The 27,799-nt window shown below is 46.0% G+C and overlaps 1 protein-coding gene across 1 annotated transcript in view; it reads left to right on the plus strand.

The window, feature by feature from the left end:
• LRIG1 (leucine rich repeats and immunoglobulin like domains 1) overlaps positions 1-27,799 on the plus strand; it is a 94,811-nt gene that overhangs the window by 17,208 nt on the left and 49,804 nt on the right. Inside the window, exons 2-3 of the mRNA XM_009648323.2 lie at positions 19,271-19,342; positions 24,269-24,343. Coding sequence (XP_009646618.1) covers positions 19,271-19,342; positions 24,269-24,343 — 147 coding nt within the window. The remainder of the gene's footprint in view (positions 1-19,270; positions 19,343-24,268; positions 24,344-27,799) is intronic.

Here is a 27,799-nt window from a genome sequence, read left to right on the forward strand (position 1 = left end):
AGCAGGTCGTTAACAAAAGCTTCCTTTATCCCAAATGTTAACGAGGCATTGCCATTAAATAGCAGCAACCACACAAAAATTCACCCAACCTGACTTGGTTCTCTGACATTCGGCCCCTGGGTTTATCTCATGCTCTCACTTTGCTGGTTCCCCGCTATGGCCCTTGTAGTGTTTTCCAAGGCGGATAACCCCCAAATTTGTAACATAAACCTGTTTGGAAATATGGACAGATTAAGAGAAGACTTTTCATCAGGCTTTGCTGTTGCAGTAATCGCCAGTAATGTGTGTGGAAAGGGGCAGATGAAGTCTGGTTTCATGAGGATTTCTGTCTCCAGGGCTGACTACCATTTTAATTGACTTCTGTAGAGTTTTCCTGTTATCTCTGCTTCATGTTTTTGTATTACCCTCCTGGCTGTCCCTGGTGTATTTTGGGAGCGTCCAGGGCTGCCTGTGTATGGTAGCAATGGGCCCAGGTGATCCCAAGCCAGGGATGAAGGCTGTGTCAGCTGTGGCTCCTCTCCCTCCCCTGCTTGCCCCTGGCTCCACAGCCTGACAGGAGCTTGCTTGCCCTTCCCACCCCTCTGGTCTCATCTCTGTTTTAAACTATTTGGGATGAGGATGTGTGTTTGTGGCTTTGTCTTCCTTAGGAGCAAGGCTATAAACAAGCTGTGTGTGTCCCCCTCCTTGTTTTTGTGTGATAAATGGAGAGATGTGGTGGCTTTGATGCATTTATCCTCCCGTAGTGGAGCAGTGGGAGAAATGCTCAGGGTTTCACGGAGCCCCTCCTGTTTTCTGGGATGCTTTTCATGGAAGGCTGGAGTGTGGACCCCTGTTCCTCAGCTTTCTTCTTGCCTCTCCTGGTGTGACAGGGTTGGTGTGCCCTGTCACCACTGCCAGCCCCCCCCCCCGGTCACTTCTGGGGGGCTGTTGGAGCTGGTGGGGACTGTGCCGAGCTCCCAAAGCTGGCAGTTACACCTCAACCCCATGCCTGCTGCCTGGCTGGACTTTGGAGCTGAGCTCTGGACCCAGGGGGGAACCCCAAAGAAGGAGGAAATGTTTGCTTAATTCCTGACGTAGTGTAAGGTTCAGAGCGACCAGATTGTGAAACGGTGTGGAGCGGGGAAGTGCTTTGCCCATGGCTCGCAGATAACATGTGCGGAACAGGCAGTGGCCGGGGGGGGAGGGTGATGGGGTTTATTTGTTTGTGCAGTTTGTTTTTAATTTAAATAACCTTTATAATCCCCCCCCCCCTCCAAATAGTAAGTGATTCCTTATTTATAAAGGCCTCCCCTTATTATTTAGCCTGAAATACAGGCTATGCTCCAACTTTTATGATCAGGATTAATTTTTTTTTAATGGGGGCAGGCAGGGGGAGTGGGCAGTGTGAGCCCCCCTGTGTTTGTGTTTCCTCTGCTGTTGTGGGGCTTTGGCTTCTCCCCACACATAACCTGGCCCTGGGGCCAGCTGCCTCCTGCCCTTGTGGCTCTGCTGCTATAAATTAGGCAGCAATGTGTTCCCAGCTGGAGCAGGGCTGGGTAATTGCTCTGGGCAGGTTTATGGTGGGGAGGTGCGAAGTGCCTGCTGTCTGTCTGCCCCCTGTGGAAGTGGGTCTGCAGGTGGGCTGGAAGTGAGCAGCCCTGGAGGGCGGTGTGGGAGAAGGCTATTTCCTTGCTGTGGGGAAAGGGGAGCTGGTTAGGGAGAAAGCAGTGGTGTTATCCATCCCTGGAAGGATGCAAGTCGGGAGGTGTGGGGCTCTGAGAGCACTCAGTGGGTGCTTGGAGAAGCACGTGGGGATGTCAGTGTGCATCTTGGAGTTTCAGGCTGTGCATTTTCCTTATTGAGGAGCGGGGGGGGGAAGGTGACAAAAGAGCCATTTGCAGACTTATCACAGATATTGCAGAAATATCACAGGGATTTCACAGCAAAGCACAGAGTCTGTTGAAGCTGGTTGGACATACCAGAAACTTTATGAAATAGTTGGATTTGATCAACACTTAATCACACTCAGACTTCTTGGCTCAGTCTTGCTTGCCCTCTCCCCTGTCCCGGAGGAGGCGGGGGGTGCAGCAGTCAGCCTTGTGCCCCTGCTGCTGACTGCATGTGTCTGTCAGGTGGGCTGATGGCACATCAGGGCATCTGCAAATGCCCATGGTAAGATTTGGTAGGCGTTTAGCATGCTCTTGCCATAACGAGAAAGCAGTTGGGCTGTACCAGGTTGCTGATGCCCCTTTAGGTGCAGGACAGTAAGTGAAATGCTTGCTGCCCTCCTCCAGGGAGGTGTGGAGGGCTTGCTTTTGTGGGCAGCCTGACACAGCTTTTCTGAAGTGGCTCATTAATCTGCTGTTTAACAGGCAAGGGTGACTTCTGGTAGATTTTATTTGATGCTATCCCATCCATTGCTGTTGCACACATAGGCTACAAGCAGCTGCATCCTTACCTGCTGCTCTGTTGGCCAAATTTGCCTGTTGGAGCCCCAGGGGATGAGTGTAGGGCAGGGGCAGGTGAATGGCAGGAGAGTGGATTCACTGAGGGCAATGCCCTTAACTTGCCAGTAAGTATTTTGGGTGTATGCTTTCCTAAAACCTCTTGCTAATGCATCCTGTTTGTTATTCTTGTGCAAATGGCTTCCCTGCTCCTGGCTGTCCAGGCTTACAGTGTTTCCTAAGGACCTTTTTCTCCTTGGGTTTAGAGGAGCTCTGTCTCTACAGGCACACATTTTTATTCACCCAAGTCCTTCCCAGCCCAGAGTTGCACTGCTCGTGCATTACCTTGTGGGCCAGCATCCAATTCTAAGCACAGGGGAGAGAGATGGCTTTGATTCTTTGTGCTGAAAACGAGCTTGCTTTTTCCCTAGCAGAGCTAAGCAGAAAACTTCAGACATAGGTAGGAGTTTCCAATTAATTTCATAAAGTGATTAGTAAACAGGAATGGAACATTTTCAGCAGCAGCAACTTTTTAAAAAAGTTTGCTTACAAGCAGTTTATTGATCTAGCAAATAGGTGGATAACACAAGCCTGGAGGTGTGTGATAGTTAATGTGTAACCATTAAATAGACTTATTTGGGCACTTTTAATGTGTTCGCATAGCAATTAAAACTTATAAACCTGTGGAGAGTGTTTTTATGTGGAGTAAAATGAGAACCTTCATCCCAGAGAAGGTGTTCATGGAAAAGGTACAGTTTATGTAAGTGTATTCATGTGACTTGACGTAAGCGTGGGGCTACAGGGGGAAAAAAGCTACTAGAGCTACTTCCCGAAGCCTGATTGCAGGGTTGCTGTGTATTGGCTTTCCTCCCAGTGGCCAGTTTGGTATAAAAAAACGGTGGGGGGGGGGGGGGGGTGTATTTTATTGTGAGCCTCCTGAACAGAGGGTTATGCCCTTGCTCTAGACAGATTATTTTTTGGTTCTTGCCCCTATGTGTGTGTTTGTGTCTTGGGGCAACTTTGGCTGTGTCAAATTTGCTGGGGAAAAAAAACCCAACCCATAAAATGGTTTCCTGCTGGCTAACGTGATCAAGCAGTAAACATGTGCCATAGCTCTTGAGAAACTTTGTCCTGGTTAAAGCAATTACGTAGGAACACAAGCTTTGTGGAAAAGCCTTGCTTTCTCTTCCTTGCCTTTTTCTTTCCCATACAGTGTATTTCATGGAAAGTGAAGGCTGAATGAGATGTTGGGGATTCAGTAGATGGAGTACATATGTAAGCTGTAGCTTCTCCTTTTTGACTAAAAGAAATGAAGGCTGAAAACCAGGCTTGTTTCAGGTCTTTGCAGCAACACCTTCTCCACACCGGAGCATGTGGATGGTAGGGGAGAAAGGATGGAGGGCAGCCTGGCTTGGTTTGTGCAATTGTGATTGCAGGGCTCTAGGCAAATATTGACACCAGATTTTTTTTTGGCTGACATGCTGTTCCTGAAGTGCCTTGGGAGTAAAAGATCCTTCACTGGTGCTCACTGTTGCGTGAAGCAGGCCCTCCTGGGGTGGTGGAGGTGATGAGTAAAGGGGGAGAAGCTCAGCAATGGTGGTGGAGCTGAGAAAGATGATGCTAAAGGAGGTTTTGCCCAGAAATACTGTGACATTGCATGATGAGGTCTCTAACAAGCAGATGGATGGCCTGACACAGCAGAGAGAGATGGGACACCTTGGTCTGTCTGCACTACCAGTCTGGCACGGGTCTGGATGCATGGATCTGCTCTGTTCTTTGCGCTGCTGAACAACTGTTACTTCTTCACATCTTTGAAAAACAAAACCCAACTGCCAGCCACAGAAAGGGAAAACTGTAAAATTCTGTTTTCCATCAGCAGTTGGCTGCCTGGGCTTTGCGCCGCAACAAGGGTGTTTTGCTGAGCATGTGTGAGAGAACCTGCTCTCTCTGCTGCAGTTCTAGAGAATACACCAGAGGATTGTTAACATCAGCCAGATACCTCTGTAGTAGGGCTTTGTAGCATAGTCTGGACAAAAGGTTAAATTGGGCAGTCATTTCTGCAGTGTTATTTCCTATACATTGGCTGCCTGGGCTTTGCGCCGCAGCAAGGGTGTTTTGCTGAGCATGTGTGAGAGAACCTGCTCTCTCTGCTGCAGTTCTAGAGAATACACCAGAGGATTGTTAACATCAGCCAGATACCTCTGTAGTAGGGCTTTGTAGCATAGTCTGGACAAAAGGTTAAATTGGGCAGTCATTTCTGCAGTGTTATTTCCTATACAGCACTCTGGAGAAAGTTCAGCATCACTCAGTTAACTTTTGCAGAGCCATTTCCTGTAGGTTTTGTTAGAGAAAAGCTAGATTATGTGTTTCCAGTTGCAGTGGAGTTATTTTCCCCTATAAAATGCACTACAATTTATTTTTACACAATTTTCATTGGTTTGCAAAAGGCTTGGGGGGGGAGCCTGTGTGTTTGGAAGATTTGGAAAGTTGTTTTTTTATTTCATACCTCGCTTGCTGTGACAAATTGAGGAAAATCTGTTTTTTAATGTGGCGTTGCTGTAGTAGAGCCAGGCTTGGAATACAGAACCTATTAGTGTGTGCTCCCATGCCGCTGCGAGTCAGGTGGCCTGTCTAGCCCAGGGTCTGCTCTGGCAGTGCCTGCTTTTAGGAAGGACTGAGAAAACTGCGGCCAACAGCCAGGTTGTGACCTGCCCGGAGGAGCAGCAGTATCTCCCCTTGGTGGCTTCACAAATGTGGTAGTGAGCTGCATGGGTGTTTCTTTTCTGTGGTCTTTCAGCCATATGATGTGCTTTTACTATCCAGTTGCCTCAGATTTGTCCTCTTTCATGTCTCCCATGCCCCCCCCCCCGCCAAGGGGGTGCCTTGGGTTCTCCATCATGGCTCATCTTGGGATTTTTTCCTCTTCTGCGTGTGAAGTGCTGCACTTTTTCCTGTTGCTGTCTATGCTTAAAGCAGCAATGCTTTCCATGAGCCTTAAGAATTCTTTTTGATTACCATGGAACAGTAACATTTCTTCTCCTAAATATCTTCATAGAGATTAATTTATCTACTCTCAAAAGGACATGGTTTGAATTCTCCAAGAGGTGAACACACCTGTGGCCCTCCCCATGCAATAGCAAACCTTGGGAACACCTTCTGCATTAATGCTTTTCAAGTAGTTGCTTTTTGGAGCGTGAGGCATTGGTGCAAAGCCAATGTGCCTTTTGCCCCGTGAGAGGTGCTGTGCAAGTAGTGAATGGTGAGCTCCTTGGCATGGTGGCCTGGCTTGCAAGGACCAATCGTGAAGCAGGCAAAGCGGAAGGGTATTTTTGTTCTTGGCCTAATTGTAGTGTTAGCTTTTCTATTTTCAATGCAGCCAGGCGGCCACCCACATGGAGCTTTGCTATGGAACTTTTCTTAATTTTTGAGTCCATCAGGCACTTTTCAGATGGCATCTACTTTGGGCTATACCTGAGTGGGATGGGTTTGAAGCAAGAGGGAAGGATCTGGCTGCCTTTTAGTCTTTCTGCAGAAGTTGGATGCAGCCTTCATTCAGATGAAAGGGTTCCCTGTGCTTGAAGCCCAGACTGGAGCCTCCACTGGCATATACGCACCTTCTGGTGGACAGAAACTAAGACAGCTATAGCAAAAAAAATCTGATTTCAAATGCCAAATGGAGCAGTGTAATTCCAGTAATAATAGTTAAAAGAAGAAGAAATGAGCTTATCCAAATATATCCAAATACCTTCTGAATCCAGCAGTTCTGCAACAGATTGGGTCCTTAATTGCTTCCTGTAACAAAAGAATAAGGAAATGTTCCCCTTGCCATGCCTCTAACCCTCTACAACGTGGAAAGGATAAAAATCTATAGAAGAGAAAGTTTGTTCCTTGATTCAACCTTAATAACATCTGCCCTCCCTTTGAATTAGCTGCGATGCTTTTAGCTGAGAAATTGCACAAATCTGAGGGAGCTCATTGAATAATAAATCAAGGCATCCATCCAGCGAAGTACATCACAGCCCTTTGAAGTAGGTGAAAAAATACCTTCTTGATCTGAAGGTGAAACATGTGCTCAGCTTCGGTGCCTGGCTGATGCTAATGCAGGGTTTGAGCTTAGCTCAAGTGCTGAGAGCAGGAGCGAGTGTGGGCTCATCTGGCTGCTTCACCTTTGCTCTGCCCTGGGCAAATGGGGCTCTGGCATCCTGAAACGTTCACAGACCTGAAGAGTAAAAAGCTGCACCCACTGGAAATAGGGGCTGTCTTTTAATCCTGGGAAGTCCTGAGATACTGGACTTAAGAAGAGTGAGCTCATTTGAAGAACTTTCTAAAACTTTATTGCCTATAACTTTTCTTCTTTCTGAGTCTTTCTGCAGTTTGAGTTGCACTAATAAAGAAATCTGGCTTTGTAAGTGGAAGGAGTTGAAAAATAGCACCAATAAAAAAACTGTAAAGCTCTCAAACATTTTTAAAATAGTGCTTCTGTAGAAGATGTGGCATTATATGCTGGGGCAGAGTGTAATAAAGATTTTTACTAGTGCTCTTCACAACTCAGTCATAAGCTGTACAGCTCTCCCAAACTCTCCTGGTGCAGGTATACTACCTGCGTACACCACTATAGATGTATTGCCTCATGCATGTATAGATGTGTACATGTTTATGTGTTTGTAGGTGCATATGTGTCTGTAAATTCACATAGTGAAAGTCATGTACATGTGCAAGTTATTTAAGCAGGAATATATGCTTATTTTTGGCATTCTGCTGTATATAAGGAATGTGAAGACTGGTATGTAATGGAAAACAGCAATAGATTTAACCCTCCCCTTGACTTCTTTGTGGCCTCCTTTGGGCAGAGACTTGAGCACCAGCTTCATTTGCTTTGAAATCCTTGCAGGTGTCCTGCTCTAACCACCCAATAGAGGAGTTATGCCAACAAAGTGTGAATGCTTGTTCTGATTGATGGCCCTGCTCTTAACATCGAGGTGGGAATATAGCTTTCTATAGCACTTTGTAAAATAAAGAGCATCTGGAGGAATGTCATATTCTTGGTCATATTTATTGTAATTACAGTGGGTGCTTACACATAGAATCAATGTAAGGGGAGTGTCTCATGTCAAACAGTGACTGCTGGCTTTCTGCTGGCAGGAGCTGTGCTGTGGACCACCATTGGGGAGCTCCTGCATCACACCATTGCCTCCATGACCTGCTGCTTCACCCTCTTGCTAGCCAAAGGCGGTAACACAGCTGCCTGCCACCAAGTGCTGTAGTTTGTGATAAGCTGAGGGTAGAGGAAGCCATCTCTGCTGTTTTCTGGCCATGTGCAGAGAAAGAAATTTATGGAGGAAAATAGCTTCTGCTTAGGACCTAAAATATTGAGTAAATTAACTTGAAAGTCTCTTCTGGCTTTTCATTGTCGAGTGAAAGATAGTCTCATGGTAGATTTATTTGCCTTGTTTTGCAGCGAATGCATTATATATAGCTTGGCTTTTATTTCTCTCGATCTAGGTGGAAATGGCTTCTTTTAAATGCAGCATTTCCCTCTTGAAGGTCAATTAAAACGGGTTGGAGGTCAGATAAAATAAAAGGGACAGAACATTTGCTTCTTGGTGTATCTATTTCTGTAATGTTATCAGTGCATGTGGTTTCATTTCTAGCATTTTGATCCAGGGCTTCCTCTAAGACTGAACAAAGTGAGTCAGTTGGATGCAGTACAGTTTCCAATTTGGGGTTAGAAATCCATTAAATTGCTCGGTGCTTTATTGGCAATACAGAATTGCTTGGAATGAAAGTGCATTATCATTGGACATTGATTACTCAAAAGGGGAGAGGGTAAATGCCTGTGTAAACCACACACCTTCAGCCAGGATGGCCAGCTTAAGCTTTTTTAGCTTAAAATGTGCATGTTTTGCCCTTAAAATGCTGTTCTTCTATTACAAAGAACTATCTTCATGGAGAGCTGTCTGCCACGTGTTTTTTCGCACCTCCAGGGGATTAGAGCTGGCCCTGCAGTGTGCAGTGCTGCCAGCCGGTGGCTGCCCCATAGGTAACTGATCCTTTAGCTGGTGCTTTGAGGTTACAGAAATCATTCCTTTCCATGTGCAAGATCTTTGGATTTGGTCAACCTCTCAATTTCAGCCCGTGGCTTTGAAAAGAGCAGGGGATGTCCTTGCTTGGGTGGATTTTTAAGCTGAGTAAGTTTATGGTGGGCATAGCAAAGAGTCCAGTGTTGTAATCCCCCTCGGACTGCTGCTGGGGTCAGAAAGGGATTTATTTCCACTGTAGCAAGCTGCAGAGTTGTCTGGGTGTGTTGTGAGACTGGGGTTATTGCCACCAGGTGGGAAGAGGGGAGCAGAGCCGGGAGGGATAACCTCTGCCGTGGTCCTGGCAGGTACGGCTGAGATGGCTGCTTGGGCTCTGGTCAGTTAGCTTGTTCAATTTTGTAGCAGATCTAACGAGACAGAGCTTAGAGTCAAAAATGCCTGCAGGTATGTTTATTAGCTGGTGGCACAGCAGATGCACTGGGTGGCGGATGAGGAACAGCCACTGGTGAAGCAGCAGTGTGGCATGGCCAGTCTGGGCTGATGGAGAACAGGGGTTCTTTCTGGGAAACGCCTCTTTGCTTTTGCACCGCTCTGCTGTATGAGGGCGGGAGGTGACGCAGCCCCTCTCTGGGGTGTTAAAAAGCAGCCTTGAGTGCAGGAGAGGCAGAAGCAAGCTGGTGAGCCCCCGTGCCCGAGCTGCAGGACGTATCTGTGTGCTGTTTTCCTAAGACTTCCCCCCCGCGACTATTTTGGCTGACTAGTTTTAACCAGCGTACAAATATTCCTTTGTGCCACTTCCAAGGGAGCGTGTTTTTTGGGGGGGGGAAGATCAGTGCCTCCTGATTAACTATTAATAAAAACTGCGAGAGCGCAAAGCGCTGAGCAAACACCATGGGAGCAGGTTGCCTGTGCTCTCCCCACCATTAATGATTGACCAGGTCCTGCTCCGGCACAGCTGGGTGGTGCTGTGCCCCACGCTGCCACTGGACCGGGCATGGCCAAGCCCTGCTGGCCACCGGCTCTGCAAAGGGGCAATGCTGGACGCGTGCCGAAACCTCAGCATCGGGAGTTTGGTGCTCTCCCTTCCTGGCGTGCAGCATATGCGGCCACGGTGCTGCTGGTTAGTGGCACTTGAGAGCTGTGCCTGGCGATGTATTTACTGAATTAATATTTCTGATAAGTGGTGGTGGTGGAGTGGTGGAAAAATGCCTTGTCGGCTAGTTCGGCACTCTGAGCTTACCAGAAACGCTTGCAGACATGATTGAAACCACTTGCATCCCCAAAGCAAGCAGAGCACATTAAATGTTTTAGGAGAAAACGTAACTTAAAATAACGGGTTATTGGATATTATTGAATGATTGTAGGCCTTGGATGTTTTCTTAAACCATGGAAACTTCTGAATTGTGTTTGGGGAGTTTCTGAATTATCTCTTTTCCATCTGTACTCGACCTGTAACCCACAGCTGGATTTTGCAAAGTCATGTGGTGGGAGGGTTAGGTTGCCGGCAGTTGAACGTATTGCTGTGGGTCTTTCCAAGCATCCGAAAAAGCCAAAGGTTTAACGTGGTTTATCTGCTGTGAGTACTTGTGAAAAATTGCACAACTTTCAGATGAAAATATTTGCTTTGCAGAAGTAGCAATTTTTGAAACTGTAAATAGCACTTAATGCTGATTTATCCATGTAGCTCTTGTTATCAGTTAATGGAGGCTTAGCAGTTGTTCTAAGGTAGACATATATAGTAAATTATATAGTTGTTAATCCTCAATAAATTGGTTTAGTATGTTGAATACACAGTGGGGAACCTTAATTGAAAATGTTAGTAAAGAAGTCATGGCCTTTATTGATTTACCGAAGAAACACAGTGGTGATGGAAGCAGGAGCAATTTGTTTCATGAGTATTTTGTTTATGAGCTGGGGGGGCCTCCAGCCCTTGCCTCAGTGAGTTAAGGCAGTGTGCTTTGCCTTGTGGAGGCAAAATTGCTGAGAAAGAAATTTGCCATCAAATTAGAAAAAAGGTGAGTTTGCTCTTCCACAGTGGAGCAAACAACTTGCAGGGTTTTGGTTTTAGGCTATGTCTTTCTCATGGCAGTAGAGAGCACTTCAGTTAAAACAATAAACCCAGAACAAACCCTACAGGTGCTTGGACAGATGAAGGGTGGAGTTCTATTTGTGGGTTAAAAAAAAAACCACTTCCATATCCTGTTTTTCCTTCCAACTTCTTACCTGTCACAGGTGGCAAACCAGGATTGCTTTATGTTAAATACAGTTTTTATTTAGATGTCCGTGCCCCCTTTGAAATGTGTTTTTGCTCTGAGGCAATCCTTGCAGCTGATGGCTGGGTGTGTTTTGGAGAGGATCGGTCTCCTTCAGGCAGTGCAGCTTAATAGAAGCAGCAAATAAAGTGGAAAAATTACTGCAATTAAATACCGCCTGCTCTAACCCTTGCAGCATCCCCTGTTCCCTGCAGACAATACTGCCTTTGACTGGGCTGTCTTTACTAGGAGCAGAGGAACATACAATCCTAACGGGAGAGTTTGTGGCTTCAGTAACTGTGAGCTATGTGGCTGCTGCCAGTATTTTTTACAGAGGCCGAGAAAGTGTTGATGAGTACCTTGTTATTCATGCTTGCTTTGTCCTGCCATCTTCTGTTGGTTTGGGTCTCTGCTGGCCACAGGGAGAGCCTGTGGTGTGGGTCCCCGGCAAAGGGAGAGCCTGTGGTGTGGGTCCCCGGGTCCCCAGCCAGAAGGGCTGGTGGGACATTCTGCAGTGACAAGGGCTCACAGTCCTCATTGCCACTGAGGCCGCTGGATGACTTTCAAATCACTTCTTGAAACCTCGCTTTACTTTTTTTGGGATCATGGAGCAGTTGAAATACTGAGAAAACTCATGTTCAGTGGACCAGGATCAGGCCCTGGTGAAATGAGTATCCTCATGTCTCTGCTGATGCTGCAGAGGTGTAGTAAGAGGTCCGGCACCTGGGTTACACAAGTGATTTGCACATACATTGTGGTGTACTTGCATATGTGTGTGATTACATAGATTAAGCTGAAGCTAATCTTTCTCAAGAAAAAAAAATAAAACATTTGGGGTGTTTGGAGGAGATGGTCTTCCAAGCAAAATAATAAAAAAAAAAAAGCAGAAAAGAGCTCCATTTCAGTTTTGCTAAGGTTATTAAAATAGGAGGAAATGGGAGCCTAGGTTTTGTCAAAACACACTTGTGTAAACCAAACAGGGTCTAAAATAACCTGACGCTGCCCTTTTCAAAGAGACAAATAAGCCCCTAAGAGCTCCTCCTTGTTGTAGGTGATGTAAAAGCCCCAGCAGCAGCATGGTGTTACCCCGTGCTCCTGCAAGGGATGACTCTGCCCTTCTGCAGCCACCGGCAGCGTGGTTGCCCTCCTGTGCTGCCTGCTGGAGCCCGGGAGCCGACAGCGATAGGGATACTTGTGTTTGCAGCCACACGTGAGCAGACCAGCTCTGGCAATGGCTTACCAGGCTTGTACACCTGGGCGTCCTTACCTGCCAGGCGTGCACGTGGAGTGGCAGGGCAGGAGGAAGGGCCAGGGCTGAAAATGCATCCCTGAAAGTTACTTGAAGATACGAAGATAATTCCCTAATTCCTTGAACTGTATCTACTGCGTGCTAAATTAAATTGTAGTCCGGCATAATGCTTCTTGGTGATGTGGTTTTAATTAGTATTCTTTGCATTAATGACTGCATGCATCTGCTGGAATCCGCATGGTATTGATTCTTTGGTGATCATGCTACAGGAATTTCCTTTAGACAGCATTGTTGGTCGTGACTGAGTGTGATTCATGGTGCAGTTTTCTTGGTGTCTGGCTGACCTCTCAAAGTTTGTCTTCACTGTCAAATTAGCTCATATTATGGCTTGAGGGTTGCCCTTAAGTTGACTCCCTACTGCACATAAAGCCCCTTATATGAGCAGGCTATTAACCCAAGCTAATATGATGCTGCTGCTGCTAATTTGAGCTAGGGCATAAGTAAAGCCTGAGTGAGCACATTCGCTTAGCTGCTAACAGGACCTCTCAGTGATGGGGCACAGCTTCACCCATGTGGGTGCTCTTGTCTTTTGTGTCCTCCAGAGTCCCCTTCTACTCTCCAAAGCACTTAGAGCAGCAACCTGGGACATTCACCTCTCTGGTGCCCTGTGTTTTGTTGCTCTTGCCCCCTTTTAGGAGGTAACTCTTACCGATGCTCGGTGTGGGAGGTTTCTGTGCCCCAGCAGTGTCCCCTCTCTTGTACACTGGGTACCTTGCACAGGCAGGCAGAGCTCCCTGGGGTACGTGGCAAAAGAAATCATGAGGGCTGCTTAATGCAGCCAGGGGCATCCTAGAAATGTGAGCATCCCAGAGGCTGCGCAGCCCGGTCGGTTCGACCACCGGAGTATTGCTCAGCAGCGTGGGAGCTCATGCCTGAGGCTGGGTGAAACGCAAGAAGTGGAGGGGGCGCACGGCCCCTCTGTATCCTTTGGCAAAGATGTGTTAGTGTTCTGTGTCCTTCCTCACCGCAGGCCTGTTAGGCTGAGTTTGGGAGCAGTCAAATAGAGGTGAGAGTGATGATGGAGCTGAGGGGCGTAAGAATCTGTGGTTTTCTATCAGTTTATCAGGAGGGTTCAAAGGGAACCCAGGAATGGTGGTGGTGGGTTGGGCGAATGATTTGCTAAGTCCAGGCTTCCGCTTCTGGCAGTGCATCAGCCACTTGAAAAGAAGCTGCAAGAAATCCTCCAGAAGGTAATTAAGGATTGCATGTCTAGTATGTGGAAGCTCCTTCTGACTCTCATCACCGTAGTGGCTTAGGCAGCTCCATTTAGTGGCCGTTCGTTTTAGGGGGAACTGAAAAAAATCCCATTTAAGGGAAGGTGTTGCTGCGCAGCGCAGCTGTAGGTAGCTGGTGCCAGCTGCAGAAGTTGTTTGGCCACTCTTCCCTCAAGCAAGTAGATTCAGGGCCAGTTCTGTGCACAAGAAAAAAAAATGGACTAAAGCTATTTCTTTCTGTCCTTGCAGTCCATAAAACCACTGGCATCCTTACAGTCTTTGATCGCTTTGTGCTTCAGTGTTAAGCCTTGCATGTCACTGCTTATGAGGACTCTGCTATCTCTCTGGGAGCTAACAAGCTTGTTTAAAAGAGAAATTAAAGTGTGCTTTCTTCCCTGCACAGCTGTATACTTCTAGCATGGGCAACGTGTTCCCCCTCTTGTTCCCCTGGCCCCCATCCCCAAGCTAATTCAGCTGCAGCCATGCTTTTCATACCCAATCAAGTGTGCATGGGGCCTCCATTCCAGTGCTGTAAAGCCATCTACAAACATGTGGGAAGAGGATGGTGCCTATTCAGTGAGCTGCAGACTAGGCAGCTATCTTTCGACAGATTAGCCAGAGGAATTTCTATTGCAGGGCTCAATTGTTCTGGGCCCTCGGCTCCCTTTTGTGCAGGAGCAATGAAAAGTTGTGTTATGACAATGGTTGACAAAGTGTTTAATGAAAGCCACAGTTGGCAGTGGCAGAACTTTGAGCCATCCTCCTTCTCTCCAGTGCCTGTCATCGAAAGGTGCAGAAACGCTTTTGACATAATCTTCTGCACTGACAGATAAATGGTTTTGATGTAAGGGTCGGAAGCCTTCACCTTGCTGAACAGAATTCAGCCATCATTATGGTGAGCAGAGACCAGGAACCACATGTCTGTCTATTCCTTTGTCTGGTGAGTCAGCCAGGCACCTCTGTTTTCAAAAGAGAGGTGGCTTTTCCCCACACTGGCCAAGTTCCCAAAGCAGAGCCAAAACTTCTACGTGAACTCCTGGTCCCCACCGCCCCTTGCCCAAGGAGGCAGGATTGGCATCTTGGGATTCACAGATCTGACTGATGCGTCCTTGCTGGCAAGCAGGACTCTTTATGTGACAGCATTTTTACTTCGGGAGGTGGTTTCAAGGCAGGCTATGTACCTGGTTACATTTAACAAGGCTTTCCTTTCACTCTCTGCAATGTTCGGTGATCCACAGTGCCATTTTGACAATGCTAACTAAAGGCAAACACTGCTTTCTTATTTAGAGACTGGGATGCATGAGTAGACAGAGACAGGTCCTTTCCCATATTGATGTAATATGCTTTCAGTTCCCGATCGTGGACATCTTGGTGACAGGAGGGGAAAAAACCCTATGTTGTTGGATTAGCCAATACAGGGAAGACTTGAAGTATGCAATGGATGAATAATGTGCAGAGCACTTCTCATGCCGTTAACTCAAAGTATAGTTTTTCAAAAAATCTGAACCTCAGACCAGGTTCTATTTAACAGGAAAAAAAAAAAAACAAACCAACAATCTGAACGTTAGGGGCCACTCAAGTTGGTGGCTTTGCTCTGTCTTCCATGCTATCTGTAGAACCTTTGTAGGATGCTTCCCTGAACTTACAGCCCAGGCTCTTCTTGTCCAGGGTTTATGTAGGTTGTTGAATTTTGTTTCTTTCCACGGTTGTCTTGGAGGGATCAAAATATCCTACCGTGAGCAACTTGCCAGAAGTGCGTGCCCACGCAGAGGAACAGGCAGGACACTGGGCAGCCTGCTTTTGGCGTGGATATGCCCACCCTTGGGCACAGCTAACCCCATATGCAGGTGCCAGGAAACGGGCTGCCTGCACACCAAAGACATGGTCTCTTGGGACTGGTATAAAAGACTATAGATGATGCTTTATAAGCTGGTGCTTTGAAGAGGTGCCAACCATCTGAGATCTCGGATGGTTTAGGGGAATGCTGATGTGAGAAAGGACAGGGGTTTGGCTTTGGGTTTTGAGGGCTCCTTTTCTTTGAAGAAGAAATCTTAGAATGCGTGTCTACTGATGGCAGAAACGTTGGCTCAGTGTGAGCCATTGCACTGCTGCATGACACGAGACCAAGGAGCTCCTTGAGAAGGAACGTGTTCTGTGCTAGGAGAGCAGAAACGTGACCATTTTCAGTGACAGGACAGCTGTGCCACCAAGCTTGGCATCTCCAACCAGGCTGTATTGCTGGTCCGCTTGGTCTGGAGGGACTGAGCTGATGGGGATGTTACAGCCCCTGCAGCGCTTTGTGCACTGCTGTATGTTTGGGACCCATGCTTTGTGGTGGAGAAGCATCGTATGCACCCATGACCTCAAGTTTTGATTTCCCTTCTTTATTTGCATTGCTGGAGCCCAACCAAGATTGAGGCCTCATTTCATCAGCATCGGGCAAACTGAGACAATACCTACCTCAATTTTATTTACAGTCTAAATAGACAGGACAGACAAAGGGTGGCTGTGGAAACAAAAGCTCCGGAGAGGTGATGTGACATGACCCGGTCACCCAGCAGGAGATTAAGAGAGCCAGGAATAGACGGAGGTTTCCCGGTCCCAATGATCTATCTATTGGAGCACGTTAATTCTTTCTCCCATTTGCATTGCTGTGACTAGCATGCCAAGTACTGTCTAGTGAGGGGATCAGAGTTCTGGGAAACACATCCTTTGATTGCTAATGCTTCAGGCTAGAAATTCCTGAGCATTTTAATGTAAGTTAAAATACAGCTAGTCCCAGAAATTGAGTAAACTGTTTATTTTGGTGTATCTATTTAATTTCAAGTCTCCTGTTTATTTTGCACTGACCCTGTATTTTTAGCTTTCATTTCCCCACTGACTTTTGAGCAGTGTATTGTGTGTTTGGTGTGGATAGCTGGCAGTTGGAGTGCATTGCGTGGGGAGGACTGAAGATTTTGGCATACAAAGTCTGGGGGGGGTTTGCCTGTATTTCTGCAGCAACCATTGGCTGTTGCTGGAATAGGTAAAAATACGGTTGTGCTATCTGTAGAGCCAGCTACTTGTGCAATGCCTTTGTTGTTCAGACTTCTCGAATGGCAGCAACAATAATCAGTAAGTAGCTTTGGGTGATGTTAAAACTATGGCCATGAAATCCTGTAATTAACTAAGACCTTTCTTTTTTTGCTTTTGAACTTCTGAAGTTCGCATCAGCATCACTTAGCGCTTGAGCGTTGGCTAAGCCAGGTATCTGGTCCCTTTGACAAGTGTAGGGATGATCAGTTTGTGATTCTCAGTGCTCAGTTCATAAAATAGCCTCTTAGCCTATTGCAGAGGAGTGTTTTAAGGATAAATGTGCTGCCTTAAATGCAAAGATTTGCAGCAGTAGAAGGCATAGAAATATATTAAAACAGATGGATTCATGCATGGTCATGACCGTGGTTGTGTTTCCCCCTCACAGTTTGTCACTAGTATTTCTGTGTCAGCTTTATTGTGTTGAGCCTATAGGACATTACCTGTTGTATTTTCTCGTTTTGCCTGTACATTAGGCAGGGACAAGCTTCAACCTGATTTTGCTGTGTGGTTTGTTTTTTTTTTTAAAAAAAGAGTAGTAATGTAATCTGTGGGCAAATTGCACTTTAATTCATAATTGTGCTATGAATATGGACTTGGCTTTCAAACGCACTCTGAGTTTAAACTGCAGTTTGACTTTTATTTAGATAAATGCCTTTGAGTTCATAGTGAAATGGATATCTGCTGTAGGCTGGTATTGATTTAAAGGTCTCTTGAGTGTTTTAAAAGACAGTAGGGGCTTGCAGGACAGCATATTTTAAAACTAGATGCTTGGTTAGGTTTTACACTCCTGTGTAGCTTCAGGTCTAGATTACGTTAAGAGCCGGCTTATGCTGTTGATTTGTAGAGGAGGCTTTCACAGCAGGTATTGGTAAAAAAATTGAACGCTTCGGGCAAGATGCAAGGAGCCGTCTTCAGAGCTGGCTGCTCTGAAATGATGGGGAATGGCGTGTGTGTGAAGTATTGAATGGTTCCCTTGTGCAGGGGAAAGCATTGAGGACTTCTCATAAATGCATTGTAGGAGGGCAAGTGATCAATAATTGCTTTTTGCTCGAAAGAGGTGTTTATCGCTTCCTGCTAATCATGCAAAGTTGGTGAGCTTTGTAGTCTTTTGAGTCTTGGTGTTTAGTAAGCCTTGCTGTGGGCCTAGATTTCTCTTCGTGTTGCCACGAAGTGCATAGATCAGTATGGACAACTAAACCAGGAGGTCCCCATCTATGCTCTTCTGGCAGGTGCCTTTTTTTTGTGTCCCTCAGCTCTTGGGTCACATAGTGTGGGTAGAAGTTCAGGAGGTGCCTTGGGGACTTAGGGTTCTGCTTGGGTTCCAGACCTGCTTGGGTTCTGTGGGCCCAGCTTTAAAACAAAATATACAAAACAGGGAATATTGGCCAGTTTTCTAGTCAGACTGGCTTGGTGGTTTGAATAAGCAGCTGAATGTTTGAGGGCTTATCTAAAATCAGGCCATGAATCTTTTGGGTCATGTTCAGAGGTGCAGTAAGAGGGTGTAACCTCCCTGCAGAGGAGACGGGAGGGTTGAGTTTTACCCAGGATAATATCCGAGAGCAGGGTGTGGAGCAGGGTAAAATTAAATTAGGTCCCCCTCACAATTTCCTTACAACTTATTGTGGTTGCTTTTCTGCTACCACCCATCAATTTGCCTCCTCCCTCTTTAGATTACACACTCACAGGAACATGCCAACGCTGCATACATCATGTTAATTAGGCCATTTGTTAATTTCCGCATCATTAGTCACTTGGTCTTAATTGATCTACGCTCTCCTGGTAAGTCCCTAGCTGTAGGTTTGACCTGTCGTGTGTGGTGCGCTGCTAGTGCGTGTCTTGGAGGGGAGGCTTTGCTCTTGCACCGTACGATGCTACAGCAGAGCATGGCAAAGCTCTTGCTTGTGCTCTTTGGAGTTGGTGCTTTATTTGCATTATTTTGCCTGTTTGCTGTCCCTAGCAATCCTCGCAGTGCGTTCCTTCCAGAAGCACGTTGGGCTCTGGCTGTATTTCCAAACAGGGATGTCCTGTGAGGCAGGTCTGCTCTCATAGAATCATTTAGGTTGGAAAAGACCTTTAAGATCATCAAGTCCAACTGTTAACCTAACCCTGCAATCCCACCACTAAACCATGTCCCTAAGCACCTTGTCTGCCCATCTTTTAAATACCTCGAGGGATGGGGACTCGACCCCTTCCCTGGGCAGCCTGTTCCAGTGCTTGACAACCCTTTTGGTGAAGAAATTTTTCCTAATGTCTAACCTAAACCTGCCCTGCCTCTCCAACCAGGCTGTTTTCGGATAGTAGGGCACAACCTGTTTGCCTTCTGTCAGTGAAGTGCTATAATCTGATCTAGATTTGGACTGTTGGCTTGGAAAAGTGTTGTTTGGGGTTGTTGAGGACAAAGTGTGTACTACTACGTGACTGGCTGAAAGCTGTAATTGCTGATTAAAAAAAATATTTAGTGATATACTAATAGTATGATCTTGTTAGAAAATGTAGAATATATTTTATGTTTACACACCTGTGTATATATTGTATGTAACACGTAGTGGTATATAAAAACACTCTGTGAATATAGCTATAAAATATTTAGCAGAAGGTTTGATTGTTTCAGTTCAGACTTGAATTTGTCAGGAAATATCCTATTCATCTGTGATTAGTTTTGTGGTTGTGAATAACCAATAGAAGAATAATAAATGTAATTATGTAATATAAAGACAAATTAAAGCCACACTAATGCAAAAGCAGAGAAAGCTTAGGGAGAGCTAGATAAAGTTTTGATCATGGCACTAAACTCACTCGTGTGTTCAGCAGAAAAGTGCTGCTCTGCCATGTTTAAGTGCTCTTTTTAAAAAAACCAAAACCAGCCCCCCAGTGCAATCCAGAATAATTAAGATGACGGTGTTTTGCTGAGCACAGTAACTGCAGTATGCTGATCCCACTGTCTTTTTTATTTTAACAGAAACCTGAGCTACAACAAGTTGACGGAGATTGATCCTTCTGCCTTTGCAGGGCTGTCGGACCTGCAGGAAGTGTAAGTATTCTTTCAAAGGCTTTAATTGTATTTTGCCAGGGCAGCTTGTGGGCTAGGAGGAAACGGTATATAGTTTCCTAAGACAGTACCTTCCCTTCCCTAACTTGAATGAGCAGATCTGACTTAGTGTGGAGGGTTTTTTCCATGTTGGACCTGTGCTGTTTTGGTTTTTTTTTAAACTAATCAATTAGCAGAACACAACATCCCAATTAAAACAGCATAGCTGTTACTGGAAATCATTGGAGTTTGCGTACCTCAGTCTTGTGCAATGCTCTGAGGGAGCAGTTCAGCCAACACACCTGAGCATACACACAAAGCTCCTTGCTGAAAGGAGAACCCTGAAGCAAGGCAGAACAGCCTGGATTGTGATACCTGATGCCAACCTAACCCAAATCTCCCAGGAAACAAAGGTGTAGTGTAGTGGATAACAAAGCACTTAACTGTGCCTCCTCCTCTCTCAGATGTTGGTGCTCCTTTTGGAACCAGAACAAATTCTGTTTGAAGTCTGCTAGGAGAGGCTAAAACAGGAGAGCTGTCTTCTGCTTTGGTGGGGGAAGAGGAGGAGTCGGTGAAGGTCTGAGTGGCTGTGCCAGATCCCTGTTGCTGGTAAAAGAAACCTTGTTTGGGGAATCGCAGGATTTCCTAGCTCCTGATCCATGTAACTGTGCGGCAGTTCCACTCGCAGAGGAGCTGTGCTTGTCAGCTATTCAGTGATTCCTGGAGCTCTGACTTTTGGGGTTTGAAAAATGAAAGTGACTGAAATTGCAAGCGGTGGGTTGAGGTAATGAGCTCGTGTTTGAATGTTGAATCGCTGGCATACTTGAGGTTTGGGCTCTGTTTGAAGAGCTACTGATGCCTCATGGGAAACTGAAAAAACATTTCCTTTCAGAAACAATACTGTGCTCTGTGTCTATCGTGCATTTTCTCTTGTCCTCTGTCTGTTTTCATTAAGTGTTGGCTCTAGGGCATGTGGAAGGGCCAGATCCTGTGATTCTTGAATAGGCAAAAGGGTTTGCTACAGTGGGAGCTCTGCCTGATGGATGCCTGCAGGATTGGACCATGGGGATTAACGTAGCATCTCCGTCCTGGCCTGATTGCCCCTGGCTTCCCTGCTTACACTAATAGTAGGAACGTGCTAGGGATCACGATAAAGTGAGGATTATGCATCCAGAGTGACCACAGTGCTCTGAAATCAGTTCATCCTGATCATCCTAGAGAGCAGTCAGGGAGGGGAGAGAAAGTGATGCAGGTCAGCAGAATGCTGCCTGTAGGATCTGTTTTCTCAACTCTTCTTTAAACTGTGGAAAGCCTTAAATTACTCTGTGCTTAAAGAAGAGAATTGCAGCCCTGATCCCATGAGGCTTTGGAATTATCCTAACATGATTGTGGCTTAGCAATAGCTTTTATATGTGGAAGTGCCTGAAGGCATGTGACTTCAGGGAGCATGGGGCTGGGAAATGTGTATGGCTTCTGATTCCTTAGGTAGGGAGCTGCCTTGTGCAAAGCACTGCGTGTATCGAGAGCAGGACAAGCCTTGCGCTGGAAAAAGCTGCTAAAAAAAGATGTCAGGGTTTGGGGGAGGTAAGTAATGCAGCCCACAAAGTAATGGTGCAGATAAGAGCTGCTTGCTGTGTCAGAAAGGCAGGGCTAGGGAACAGGGAGAGAGCAGAGGAGTGAGTAGGAGGGAGGGGGAGCAGTCAGAAATGGGAGACTGGAAGGGAGGCAGAGGCCTGGAGCAGAGCCTGGAAGGCAGGCTCTGGAAAGTGTGAGGGAGAAGCTCTATTAAAAGCCCTATCTACCAATCTTGGTTGCTTTTGAATAACAGCTAAACCACAGACCACTGAAATAAACTGCATTTTACGAAGAGAACCACATCTGTACTGCCAGAGCATCTCCTTTCTGAGGTTTTTTTTAAGCACTTTACAAACATTCATGAAATAAGCATCATGCTGTGGCATGTCTTGAGAACAAGTCAGTGTTTTGCTGTGTGTGCTGTGCTGGGCAAACCAAGTCACCCTCGGGGAGAGAGATTGCCCCAAATAATAGATGCATTGATAAGACCTGAAACCTCCCATGATGCTTCAAACATGGTGCCTGTGGTTCCTGAGAAGTACAGATGAAGCTCAAAGCTCTGTATGTGTTTCTGTATGTGAATAATTAGTGCAATAGATTTTTAAAACCTTTTGTTTTCCCTTGATTTTTTTTCTGAGAAAATGTCTGCAAACCAAAAGATTTAGACTTCATAGCTTAGCTTAGATGCTCTGTTTTGCTTTACTGAAATTGTAATGAAGTAATAGCTTTATTTACTCTATGCTTTTCCCTTTCCTTGGGTTTAGGCAGTGGGTTTGTGGTTTTTCTTGTTTGAGAAGCTTTTTTTCCCTAAAAGTTTAAGTCTGTGTGGGATGAAATTTGGTGGCTCAAAGTGATATGAAACCCTGTGATCCCATGTGCTCTGAAATAAGTAGCTTTGCACTGATAGAGTCTCGGGTGGTAGGGGCTGGAGTGGGACATTGCTTTCCTTCAGGACGCCTATGCTTTCTCTTACCCCCTTGGGTGGCTCCCTTAAATCACAAGTTACCTGGGGTCTGTCCATTCTTGTACCTTGGTTGAAAGGGTGGGATGGAGGGTGCTGCTGTGGGGTAGGCTCTGTGGTCCTTTCTGGGGTTTCCTCAGGTCATATGGATCATTGGCTCCATGAAGGTGATGGTTGCATGGCTCTGGGGTTTTCCAATCTCATTTGTAACAAAGAAGCAGTAGCTGTGCTAAAATTCCTCACCAAACAACTCACCTTTTATTTTCTAAAGTGCCTTTCACTGAAAGCTCTGGAGAGCTGTGCTATTTTTGAGCAGGCTCCATTTCAGCTTGACACCAGCCTGGCAACTGGACTGTTAAATATTTTATATGGGTGGCCCCCCTCCTCCTCTGCCTTAGCATCCAGAGGCAGCAGGTTTCTGTCATCAAAGGGGAGGGCTGGGGAGGAGAAAGGAGACTGAAAGCTTAAATTTGTTGAGCCTGGCTGTTCTGTTTTGGGTTTTTTGCTCTTTTTTTTTTCCCCCTCTCCCTTTACATATGGGGGAAGGGGAAGACGAGAGGGAAATCCCAGGCAAATACCGATCTTGGCTGTCTCCTCTGCATCGGCAACTGGTGCCTGTGAGCCAAGAGAGAAAATGAGGTGGGAGAACCACTTCTGACCTGACAGGAGGCTGATATATGAAAATCACGCTTATGTCAGAGGAGAGTTCAACCAGTTGTTAGATGCCGGTCGGTGTTGGAGCTGCTTGACTAGAGCTGACCTGGGCTAGCAGAGGGTGGGCCTGATTATCCTTCTTCTCCCGTGTCTTTCCAAAAGATGCTCAGTTGGATGTTAATGAAAACATGGCACAAATATAAGCATTTTAATGCCCTTTCCGTCTTGCTTTGTACCTTTGAAAGCTCTAGACATTGCTATATGAGTAACAACAAGCTTTTAGTTGTAAAGTAGAGCTCCTTGCTGAACTGCAATGCATCTGGCTTTTTTCCCTTACGTCTTAAGGTATGGATATATTGTCAGAGGCAGAGCCGAGACTGAGGAAAGCTTTTATCCCAGCAGTCCCTGAAACTCTTTGTGAAATCAAATATCTTGCCTGCTCTCGGAGGAGTCAGAAGGAAGTTCTGGGATGGATGTACTGCTGCCCTCTCCCACCTGCCAAAAATAGTTTTAAAGAAAAGAAGAAAAAAAAAAAACAATCCTTACTTAGGATTGCCCCAGCTCATGCCCGCAGCTTAGCACACCTCAGTTGCGCCACACTCCCCTGCCTGCTATGGGATGTTCCACTTCTCACACCTGAGTTGTGTTCTTTTTGAGATCCCCTTGCAGAGCCCCTGCAGAAGGGGAACAGTTCAGAGGCAGGCAGTGGGGAGAGACCCAGCGAGGCGGCTGGGGGACCTGGGGAGCCACCGTGTGCTGCCCTGCTTGGCCTGGCAGGGGCCTGGCTTTAATTGCTTCAGCATGCGGTGGTGGGGGAGCGGGCAAGATGGCTAAGAAATTAGGTAATTTTCAAGCAGCCAGACAAGTGACTGTTACAGTAATTAATTGACTAATTCACCATACAAACAAGGGCTCTTTAAACCAAGGAAGAGCTGGTCACATGGCAAGGATCTGTTTTCAGTCAGAAAAACACTTCAAACATTAGGCCATTGAAGGGGACGTTTTTTGTACCAGTGTTTCCAGGAGCGGGGCCCTGTCTGCAATTGCCATTAGCCCTGGGGGACTGCATGGTGCTCCCCAGCCGGCTGGCTGGAGCAGGTCACCTGTTTTTGGTGGCATTACTGTGTCCAGTGCCAGGTTTTTGTGTGTTGCCGGCTTTGTGGGGCTGCCCTTGTGGGATTTCCAGAGCTTGGCCTGGTGCGGAGAGGAGGCCTGAGGCTGCTGTTCCCCACCGCCATGGCCGCCTGGTGGGCCCCTGTGCCCTGGCCTGGCATGGAGGGGGTGAGTGGGGACTACTGCTTGGGGAGGGATTTAAATTCATGATCCTGAGGCAGCGGGACCTGTCTGCCTCCCGGCTGTGGGTGCAAATGGTCTCCTATCTCAGGCTGTGCTCAGTGATGACTGTGGAAGCTCAGGCCCATGGAGGGCTGTGGCACAGTGCCCTCCTCGGTGGTGCTTGACTTTGCTTGAGGGAGAGGGTGGAAGGGGGGGGAAGAAGCCTTGCTTTTATAAAGAGGGTACTGTGGGACCAGTTATGGTGGCTCTCATTTATTAAAGGGTTGGGAGGATACGGTGGGACTGTCAAAGACCCAGACAAACCCCTCGATGGAGGCCTCTGCCAAAATGTCAGTGTTCCTGGAGTCAGGGGGGTTGGATAAGGAAGTGCCATGACCATCCCCTGCTCTCACATGCTTGGTTGTAGGCTGCTTGCTTCAACAATTATTTTCTGTTTATTACAGGCAACTGAACAACAACGAGCTGACTGCCATTCCCTCCCTAGGACCCGCTGCTTCCAGTATCCGCTCCCTCCACCTGTAAGTCACTGCTGCCTCTTTCAGCCTTTGACTTTGGGCTGTTTGTGGGGTAGGTTTAGCTGCTACTGACAGAGAGTTTCGTGTGTCACACCCACTTCTGCTGATTCTTCAGATTTCATTATCAGCCTTGTTGACACCTTAATTAAGAAATATCTTCTGGAGTTGTGTGACTTGTGTGAGGTTGGGCTTGATTAATGTTATGATTATGGTCAGCGGTAATAACGTATGTCAGTAAACTCTACAGGTTAGTTGCATATTGAGTAAAATTTTTTTTCTCATGTGCCTTTGTTCCAACCATTATGTTATGTGCTATTAAAGGAGTATATAGTTTTACCTTTTCTTTATTGTTCTTTTTTTATCCTGGCCCTGTTCTGATCACCTCTTCTTTTCTCTTAAAGCCAGAGACTATTCACATCTTAATCTTTCAGGGAACTCATTCCAGACCTGTTTTTATGGTCTCTTTCAACTTTTTTTTTTCCCCTTTGAGAGGGTGATTGGTGATGGTAAGGCTAGATCTGCAGAGCTTTGAAGTTCTTAATTTTGGTAGTTCAGGTGTCAGAAGTGTTAGACACCAGAGAGCCCTTGTGTATCTGCCACCAATGATATGGGGTTGGGGACGCTGCTGAAGGGAATAAGGACATTATAATATCAAACTTCTTAGTAGCTTAAGAGCATGGATTTCTAAAATTATTTTTGCATGTGTCTGCTTGTAATGTACACGGAGAAGGAATTTTGCTGAGGTATGCATGGTACCTCCCAAGTTCCTGGGAAGGGGAAGTGGTTCTAGCTAATACGGACTCCAGCAAAGTACTTGAGCAGTTCAAGTGACGGCTTCCAGCATGTGTAGCCTTGCAGCGTACACCCACAGGCAGGTGTCCGCATTTGACATGGATTTGCTTCTCCTTGTAGTGGAAAATGCCCATGTCCATACCACCAGGTGATTGGCCTCTCATGCTCAAAGGGCTCCAACTTACTCAGAGACAACCTTGATCTGTTGGCTAAAAGTACATTCCTGTTACTTAAATCGAGGACAGAATTGAGTGAAATGAATTGGCACTGTTCCTGCTGTTCCATTAGGTGGTGTTAAAATATGCAAAGCAGAACAACTCCCTCACCGTGTTAATTCAGTTTAGGGATCTTAGCTTCAAATTGGTGTCCATATCTCACTCCTGGTGTGAAGTGAGTTTAGCTTTTGTTTGAGATATGGTGCCTTTGATCTGGTTCTTGGGTATGCCGTGTTCCTGCAGAGCTTATGAAGAGCCAAAGTGCTCCTCTGCTATCATCGGTGCTGGATCTAGCAAGTGTCTCTGTTAAATGTGCAAGCAACCACTTCACCTCCTCGGTGGAGGGGTGGCTTGTGTCTCAGCAGTTATCAGACCTGTCAAATGTGTCACATGTAGTTGGTGTGAAACCAACTTGTTTGATTTCTGCCTCCTGCCGCAGCCTCTCCCTGCTTGCGTGACCACATGTGAAGTCTGGATGCGTGATCTGGGGGCTGCTGGCTGCAGAGCGGGGCAGTAGCTCCCTCTGAGCAGGGTCCCTTGTTTAAGGCACGATCCCCTGACATGAGAGGCCATCTGCGTGCCACCTGAACTGAGCTTACCAGGCTGCCACATATAACCCAGTGTATTACGCACTGGGATTCAAAAACCCTCCAGAAATCTGATTTATGGGTGGAAAGCTTGCATACCATTTACCATCTAGGATATAGTTTTAGGCCCCCCAGATCGGCTTTTCTTTCTCACGAAGTCTATAAACGATCCAAGTTTCACAAGCCCCTGTTGTTATTTTTGCTATTAATTTAGCTGTTGGCAAAGGACCAAATTGCTAGAGCTTTGGGTTTTTTTATTCCTGAAATGAAATGAGCGGTTTGGAAAGGAGGAATAATGACTGGTGGAAGGCAGTAGATTTACAGCTCCTCTGAAATTTCAGAGTGGTGCAGAAGGAAGGGGAAGGTACAAAGCCAAATGATAAAAGGACAGTATTCTAAACAGACCTGCTTAGTATCGCTTTCCAGAAATCTGTATTGCTTTCCTCAGCTGCTACACATAAATAACTCTAATAGTGGGATTTGTAATGCTGCTGTCATACCTCTGCAAGAAGGATCTCTTTGTTTAGCTTGTTTTAGAGAATGCCGCTTTCCCCCCCTGCATTTCCTTTTAATTTTTATCAGAGGTAAAAATAATCTGAAAGAAGTTTTAAAGTACCTGCTTTATCGATGTTGCTGACTAACTCACATTGGAATGATTTGCAGAGGAAGTGAGGCTTTCTCTGTTCTTGGGAGTCTTTAAATCAATTGGATGGCTTCCTAAAAGATGGCCCTTTAGTTCAACTCTAGGTTAATGGGCTTGATAGGCAAATGGTTGGGTGAAGTTCTTTGGCCTTCTGTGATGTAAGGATTTGGATTATATGGTCATACTGGTTTGTTCTGGCCTTCAAATCTGTGAAGTAATAACTGGGGAGGCTGCCAAACCAAACCCAGGGTGAAGACTCTTAATGAAGACTGTGTACTGAGAAACTGGTTTATGTTTAAGTATATAGTGTTACAGTGTATTCTTACTGCTAAAGAAAAATAAATAAATTTCCTTTTTTTTTTAGTGTTTAGATATGTGTGAAGTGTGTTTACCTCACAAACCTCTGAAGTAGGTTTTGTATATTGCATGTGGTTAAGTATTTCCAAAGGGCTGTGAATGTATTATGAAAGCAAGGGTTGTGTATTTGTCACTCAAAACAGCCCTTTTGAATGAGATACTTAATCTCCTACTTTTTTTAAACTGGGGAAGAGACTTTCCTTTTGGTGCTGGGAGAAAGAAATCTGCCATACTGCCAAGCTCAGATTTTCCATAAAGCTTTGTTAATGCAAAGTGATCAAGCTCATTCGCTCATTCAAGCTTCCTGTACCTGTCTCCATCACCCAAAACTTGCTTGACCTCATGTGCGTGTGGACCGTGGGGCTGCTAATATGTATGTAAGCATGTGGGAACCTGTTGGAGAGAGAATTCTCAAGGCTTTCTGCAAATTTTTGGATGTTTCAGGCTGCAGATGGGTGCAGGCATAACGTATACATCAAACATGCTATGCCCTAATATACTGCCATGAAGTTTAGTTCAGTTTAATTATTCCTTGAAGAGTCAGTTTGTTCGTTGTGCACGTTGAAAATGCTGCCAAAGTTGTTCATCTCAACAAGAGCAAACATAAGGGACTTGATAAGGCTTTTAATAGAACAGAAGGGAAAAATAGTATAAGTACGGGTTACCAAATAAAGACAGACATTAAATGCAAACATCTGTTAGGCAAACAAAAGCCAGGAAATTCAGCTGGGAGGGGGAGAGACTGAATCTGGATTTGTTCCGAAATTACATCGGAGTAGCTGAGAGGAGAACCTTGCCTGAAATTCCCACAGCATTTGTAGTTTAGCTACAGTTCCTAGACTTGGACATTTGGGAGTTGATGGCA

This window comes from Egretta garzetta, unplaced genomic scaffold, assembly GCF_000687185.1.
Source record: "Egretta garzetta isolate BGI_Z169 unplaced genomic scaffold, ASM68718v1 scaffold91, whole genome shotgun sequence".
In the NCBI taxonomy this organism is placed as follows: Eukaryota; Metazoa; Chordata; class Aves; order Pelecaniformes; family Ardeidae; genus Egretta; species Egretta garzetta.